The 8,030-nt window shown below is 39.2% G+C and overlaps 1 protein-coding gene across 6 annotated transcripts in view; it reads right to left on the bottom strand.

Annotated features, from left to right (window-relative positions):
- Positions 1–6,651: 6,651 nt before the first annotated feature.
- Positions 6,652–8,030, bottom strand: part of ZMYND8 (zinc finger MYND-type containing 8) — a 66,802-nt gene continuing 65,423 nt past the window's right edge. For 5 of the 6 annotated variants that reach the window (XM_063459434.1, XM_063459433.1, XM_063459437.1 and 2 more), the window contains one exon: positions 6,652–7,353. In XM_063459434.1, coding sequence (XP_063315504.1) covers positions 7,252–7,353 — 102 coding nt within the window. In that variant the 3' untranslated portion in view covers positions 6,652–7,251. The remainder of the gene's footprint in view (positions 7,354–8,030) is intronic. The other variant, XM_063459438.1, reaches the window with a different exon arrangement.

The following is an 8,030-nucleotide window of genomic DNA, read 5'->3' as shown; positions in this document are numbered from 1 at the left end:
ACAAGCATAAACAGATGTAATAGAAAAATAGTATATAATGAGTACAGATAAACAATGTTGGTAGTAAATAAAGTCTATCCGATAGTACAATACTTGCTCAAATTCCACCATCCCAGCTCTAAAATCAGCTTAGAAGTAATGGCAAAATGTTTTGCTTATAATGGAAGGTTTATCATGGTGGTCTAAAGTCACCACACAAGGAAAGAGGTCAACTGTCAAAGCCTTCGCATGATAGGAGTGAAAGAGGAAAGTCAAGAAATAGAAAAGGAAAAAAAGAGGGTAAGACTAAGATAGAGAAAGAAAAGAAGAAAATGAGTCTAGAGGGTGGAGATCAGGTGGAACCTCCACTCTTCCCACATGCACCCCGCAATCAAAAACGCACTTAAAGCAGCAGCATCACGTTGGACTTAGCTTTCTCCTATTGTATCCTCTTGTCTTCCTCTCTCAGAATCTGTTATTTCTGATTTAGTTTTCTTTAAAACATAACACAAAGTAGGGACTACTTTGTCTTTTTTATTTTCACTACTCTTGGCTTTCGTTGACCAAATGAGGAGCTTAAGTCAGCTCTATTTTCTGTGTGAAGGAGAAAGGAGCTTCTGGTTGGAATGGAGGAGGGTCATCAATCATTCAACTTCCTTTTATATTTTACTCCAAACGCCCTGGATAACCCCATATGTGGGTCAGACTACCCTCCACCACATCACAAGCAACCAGCGGAGAGTAAGTTAAATCGTCTCTGAAAAGCATTAAGGTTGTAGTATCAGTGGGTTAGACGTTTATATGATAAATCCTGTGTCCCAGCATTCTGAGAGCACTTGTGGGTCTGTACTATTATAACATCTAACTCCTCTTTAGTAAATGTGTTCTGGTGGGCTTTATCTCAGGCAGGGGAAAGGGATATACAGTGTGCAGTACCAGGCTATTCAGCAGGGACGCCCCTCGGAGCATAGTTACATCCTCACAGAACAGTCCCTCAAAATTAGTAAAATCTCTCCTGAGGATTGGAGGAGATATGATGTCATTCTGGTGATATGTCATTCTGTGTAGCGGAGTGTGTGTGTCCTCTCTGGTAATAGGGCCTGAATGTGTGCATCTGTCCTTCCAATGAAACATTACGATGTGCCCTAGGTTGGACAGATAGTCCAAGAAAGCCATTGTACCTATTAAACAACTTCCATAGAGAACACAAAATGTGTCAAGCACGTTCATTGCAGATGTCCCTGTCCCATTGCCATTATTATAACCGTGTCTAAAATAATTATTTATTTTTATTGCTACATGGTCATACCCTTTCTTTGGGGATTTTGTAGAAAAGCTAGTGTTGAACTCTCTCACGCATTTCTGGTGTCCTGCACATTTCACGGATTTGCCTTGTGATTTTCATGTGTAGGTACCATAGAGCAGTGTTTCCCAACCCAGTCCTCAAGGCACACCTACCAGTCCAGGATTTAAGGATTACCCAGTTTTGTCTAAGGTGTTTTTTAGAAAAAAAATAAAAAACACCTTAGACAAAACTGGGTAATCCTTAAATCCTGGACTGGTAGGTGTGCCTTGAGGACTGGGTTGGGAAACACTGCCATAGAGAATTACAATTCAGAGGAAAAAGCTCCCATGCGTAAATTAAAAACAAGCTATTGCATGCGTACACAAAACTATGATTTCTTTATGCATAAACTGGACAAAGACTGCACAGAAAGCCAGTACAATAAATATGAATATCCTGGATATTTAAACTCACAGATTCTTTCAGGGCCGTCTTTAAAGGGGGGCAAAAGGGGCAGCTGCCCCGGGCCCAGTTACTCCTGGGGGGCCCAAAGTAGCTGCCCCATGGGACCCCATGCCAGGGCCCAAACCCTGTAGACTGCAGCACCTGATGTAATTAGGGGCCCTCAGCCCTTTAAGAGTGGTCCGGTCTGGGCCCCTTTCATGTTGTCTGCTGGGAGGAAGTGAGGTGAGATCACTTCCTCCCAAGTAACAGAGTGCCGCTGGGGAGGTGGAGGAGGCATACACAGGAGGAGAAAAGGGACTGAGGAAGTCAGACTCCCATCAGCCTTGGCCCTCTAGCTCCCACTGGACCCCAGGGAAGCCACCCTTTTGTACCCAAAAGGTAAGTAGACAAGAGGGTGGCTAAAATATGATGTAAATTGATATGTGTGTGTACCTGGGTCTGAGTCAGTGCATCTGGATATATGTGTGTGTTTATCTGACTGTGTTTGTGTGTATATCTGGCTGTATGTGTGTGTGTGTATCTGACTGTGTATATGTTGGTGTGTGTATCTAGCTGTGTGTACCTGGCTATATGTGTCTGCGTGTCTGTGTATGTATATCTGTGTGTATCTGTATGAATGTATACCTGTGTATGTGTACTTATGTTTCTGAGTGTGTGAGTGTGTGTGTGAGAGAGAGAGAGTGTGTGTGTGTGTGTGTGTGTGTGTGTGTGTGTGTGTGTGTGTGTGTGTGTGTGTGTGTGTGTGTGTGTGTGTGTGTGTGTGTGTGTGTGTGTGTGTGTGTGTGTGTGTGTGTGTGTGTGTGTGTGTGTGTGTGTGTGTGTGTGTGTGTGTGTGTATATATATATATATATATATATATATATATATATATATAAACGAAAAGAAAATCCAGGATGCACACTCAGGACTTGCCAAATTTTTTTTTTCTATTTATTTCAATCATGTGCAAACCAAAAACGCACTGTGGATTGCACCCAGGCAGATATACAGGAAATATCATTAAGGAGAGTGCCAAGCTATTCACTTTTTATATATATATATATAGTGTGTGTATCTATGCGTGTGGCAATGCATTCATCCCAGCATTCCAATGCCAACACTGCACACACATACACCCCTGCGTTCCAACAACATTGCACACAAATACACCACTGGATGTGTGTCTGTGTTCCTGTGTGTATCTCAGTGTTTGTGTAAGTGTGCATCTCTGTGTATGTGGCAATGCACACATCCCAGCATTCAAACGCCAACACTGCACACAAATACACCCCTGCATGTAAACCTGTGTGTCTTTGTGTATCTGAGTGTGTGTACATACCTGTGACAGTGTGTATCTCTGTATATATCTGTGTGTGTGCACCAGTGTCTGTATCAAAGTGTGTATCTGAATGTGTGCATGTGCTAGTGTGTGTATATGCCAGTGTGTTTGTGCTAGTGTGTACCTGTGTGTTAAGATGTGTGCATGTGTCCAGGTGTGTGCATGTATCAGTGTTTATGTATGTATCTGCGTGTCAATGTGTATGTATATCTGTGTTAGTATGTATATGCATACATCCAGGCAATCAAACACACCGCTGCAAACGCAATCATTATATACAAACACACCCCTGAATTCAAACTCCAAAATTGCATACAGACACACCCTTCACTCATCAATACTACAAACAAATGTACATCTGCATTTAAAGACAACACTACATCCAAACACACCCCTGCATGCAATTACAAACGTTACATACAAACACACCCCTTTATTAAAACACTAAAATTATATACAAACCTCAACTCAATATACAAAAGCACAACTGCATTTAAAAGCTAATGCTACATACAAACACACACCCCTGCATTCAAACGCAAACACTACACACAAGTACACCGCTGCATTCCAATGGTAACAGTACATACAAATACACCCCTACATGCACACATATACCCTATACAAAAGCATGCTTACATTCAAATTCACAAACACTGCTCACAAATACAACTGTACAAGTATGGCCAAATGGTTGATCACCAGCTCGCATAGCATCATGGAAGTTGTACGACAGATGGGTATCTATCTTTTATCCACTCTTGCGCTATAGGGGAGACCGAATTTTTTTTTTTGCACCACAGCCCCTCTCTACATTAGTTCCATCAGTAGGTTGGGGTGGAGGCCGTGATTGCATGCCAGGGACCTGGGGGTTGGGAGTGGGGGAGCCAAGATACAGGGGGCCCAAGCAAATGTTTGCCCAGGGTCCAATCAATATTAAAGACGGCCCTGGATTCTTTAAAGGTATAATGAGGCATAAAAGGAACCATCTCTTAGTGGCAACTAAAACAAATTCCATTTAAGAGGCAATGGGTTACAGACTAACGGCACATGAAGACCTCTATATGGCAGTTGGCTCAGAGATGTAGATCCTGTCCTTTTTCAGAGGGTAGATAGGCATTTCAAGTTCTGCTACACTAAGCAAAGATCCGGTTTAGTACCTTCTTGTGTCCACCTTTTCTTATCAGGTCTTTCTACTAAATATTTTGCCACTTTCTTTGGTAGTGACCCTTTAACAGAATTTCTGCTTCTCCAACAGTTCTGTCTGTTTTTACCCTACTTCTATCTATTTTTAGAACATTCTACTACATGGTCCATTTCCCCCGATTTACCAGACTTTTCCCCTGTTTCTTTTTGCCTATCGCCACCTCACAATTTTTTTCAACGCTGGCTCCCTGCACTCACTCGTAAAATGTATAAACAGAAAAAGCGCTATATATCTCCGTCACTTTATCCGTGTCTCCTGGGTCACTCTGCACATCTCATATTGTTACTATACCGTCGCCTTTTATCAATATGTCTGCATAGTGGAGAAGAGTATCACTGAATGCAGATAACCTTGGACATGATCCCTGTGCTAATAGGTAATGTTCTGGACCCTTTGTTACGTATTCCTTGCCGTAATGTGTAGTGTTACCTCTGGACACTGCCGGGGTACTCTCGGTCGTAAATGCTTCTCAAACAAGTCTTAGAGGACTTTGTGGTCCATGAGGCCAATTTTGAGAACCAACTTCCGAGGCTTGTTCCTGAGACATTCAACAAGTACCTAGTGTGCAGATTTCTACTTTCATATTAAATGGTGTTTGATCAATTTGTGATGAGTTCAAGCATTTTCCTATATCACTTTTTGCAAACAATACTATTATATTTGCAAGCAATACCTTCAAACAACTGGGATAAATTGTAGGAACATTAATAGCAAGGACTAGAATCCAAAATAGGTTTGCCAGAGACAATATTTGGTTTTAGTAGGTCAGACGCAGAGATCAGAGTCCATTTTGTGTGTCCAAACCAAATTATTTGCCAATATTTAGACAAAACTATGGGTATCGTACCAAAAAACAGCTGGAGTGTCAAGTCTGGACAATTCTGTTCTAGTGGATCCATGATGCATCTTCCTCTTCCAATGTCCCGTAAGACAGAGTGTTGACCGCTAGCCTTAGTCATATGTCCATTTTGCCTACTACATGAAGAATACCTTGTTGTATTATAACTGAATTTCAGCTAGATCAATTAAACAGGAAGACCATAGTGAACTTTACAAAAATGTATGTCTAACTTTAAAGCGCACACACACATTACGTGACTGCAGATCAACATGACCAGTTATATTTTTGAGCAGAGTCTTCTTCATATCCCCTTCTATAGTTTTAAATATCTGTAGAATATGGTAATGCTAGATGAATGCTGATAATCTTACGATAAAAAGTGCTTCTAGAATCTAGATTGTTAGGAGGGTGTTCAATAACCTATCACGTTAACAATTGCTACAGTTTGTTTTTAATTGCTGCTATTAGCTCACATTAAAATTGTATATTACTACAGAATATGTTGGCACTATATAACGCCAAATAGAAATTGCCCTGACAGCCTTTGTATGAAATTAGCTTGTTCTTGTTTTATAGATATCTACCTTTTTTTGCTCTCTTGGAACCATGACTTACATGGCTGAATGTGTACTGTTGAGAATTCAAAGTGAATTACAATTTTGTATTTATTTTTTTCAAATTTAAGTCAAGATTTCGAAAATGGGGACTTTTTTATTTTAAATACAAATGATCTAATTTCTGCTAATTTGATCTAAAATTGTAAAAATCACTTTGAAATCCCAGAATACCCACTTTAGCAAAAAAATCATGAACAAATAAATAAAATATTAAGAGCAATTAAATGATATTGCACATATTTAACACAAAAAAGAAAATATTATCAAAAAAAGAAAATGTTTAGATTTAATAAAAATTTTATACAAACAAAATGTGAAAAAATACTTCCATATGCTAAAAGCAATTATGCTTCACAAACAAGGCCAGCTAGATTAGATCTCATTCCATCTTCCTTTGCAGAGCACAAATTTTTTTTTTCTCATTGTTTCTTTATAACTTGTTTTTTTTTTTTTGCTATCTAGCTGGTATCTGTACATATTGTATTCTATATAAACAATGGGAAAAATTAATATGACTAAAATATACAACAGTGTACTGGAATGATATCGTACAATTAATTCTCATATACATACATATTTCACCTTCGATCATGTTCTATGTTTGCATTTACATAACATACAAATGGAACTGCGGTATAAATGTAACAGACATAATTTGACTTTCACTTTTTTGTTTCTTCTTTTTTTTTTTTTTTTTAAACATGGTTTTTCCTCATGCGTTGATAGAAATTTATTTTTCTATCATATAAATACATGCTTTATAGCATCAAATTCCTTTTGAGATTGTATCAACAAATTCCTGTTCCTACTATTTTAAAATCCGATTTTATTATGATTTTTATTATTTGTTATATATTTTAAATTTCCAATACAGAAAAAAAAGGGCAAAGTGTACATTAACCATTCTCCCCCCCTCCCCCCCCCCCCCCTCCCCCCAAGCGTTCTTATATTGTCCATGTATGTATATTGAGCGGAAGTATTTTCAATATATTCTATAAAATCAGTTCGCAGAGACGCCGAGTGGAAAACAAAAGGCTTTGCGATTTCTTCCACCACGTTTTCATCTTACGCAGAATAAAAACTTCTCTATATCTACAGAATGTAACGGCCTTTTACTTTTAAAAGGTCCATGTATTTTTGTCCCATTTTCACATGAATTTTGGAAAATGCAAAAACCGCAAAATGTGACCAGGCCGATGATGTATGACAGTGATTTTGAAGGATTTCACGTTTTGAGATGGATTATCGATGATATTCATTCCCCACAAATGTTCATAAGTTAAAGTCGGTACAAATATAAAAAGATGATATGCTAGTTTTAATGACATCCAGAATTTGTACATTATTTACAAAAAAAAAAGAGCCATTTTAATAGATGGTAACTTTCTCCAGCTTCAATGTGACAAATCTAATGCTGCTTCGCAATGTAGTGTAGTCTTAGGTCCAAAAATAAAAAGTTTCCATCCGAGTTAAGCCAAAAGTCTGTTTTTTATTTTTTTTTTTACATTTCCAAGAGCGAGTTGAGCTCTCGTTAAAGGCTACACTCTCCGAACTTGTACTGGCACGGTGGTTGGAACGTACTGGACACCTGCCCTCACCGCAACGGTTCCTGTGCTCGGATTCACTACAACCGGGATGGTCTGTAACAGAAGAAAGAAAGGACTATGTTTACAAATGCCACTAGAAAACACATTAGTTGCAGTCATTCAGAAAAGGTATTGTGAAGGTTTTTTTGTGCTATTTTGTAACCTTCTTATTATTGTGGGTTTACCTTATACAGTACATGGCATTGCTATGCTTGTACTTAAAGGAACACTATAGGGTCAGGAACACAAACATGCATTCCTGACCCTATAGTGCTAAAACCACCATCGAGTCCCCCCTCCCCCTAAATTTGGTAAAATTTTACTTGTATTCTAGTCTGCAGCTGCTGTCTCTGCCACTGATCTGCCTCCATACCTGACATCATCAGAAGTGTTGTTCTGAGCCAATCACAATGCTTTCCCATAGGATTGGCTGAGACTGTCAGGAAGGCAGATCATGATCAGAGCCAACACAAGCCAAACACAGCCCTAGCCATTCAGCATCTCCTCATAGAGATGAATTTAATCAATACATCTCTATGAGGAAAGTTCAATGTCTCCATGCAGAGGTTGGAGAAACTGAATGGCAGTACTGCACAGTGTGCAGCAGTGCCACGGGAAGCATGTCTAGCAGTCATCTGAGGAGTGAGCAGTGGAGGTATCCCTAGGCTGTAATGTAAACACTGTGTTTTCTCTGAAAAGACCATGTTTACTGCAAAAAGCTTAAAGTGATT

The sequence above is a fragment of the Pelobates fuscus genome, chromosome 6 (assembly GCF_036172605.1).
Source record: "Pelobates fuscus isolate aPelFus1 chromosome 6, aPelFus1.pri, whole genome shotgun sequence".
In the NCBI taxonomy this organism is placed as follows: Eukaryota; Metazoa; Chordata; class Amphibia; order Anura; family Pelobatidae; genus Pelobates; species Pelobates fuscus.
This window is presented reverse-complemented; position numbering and strand designations above follow the sequence as displayed.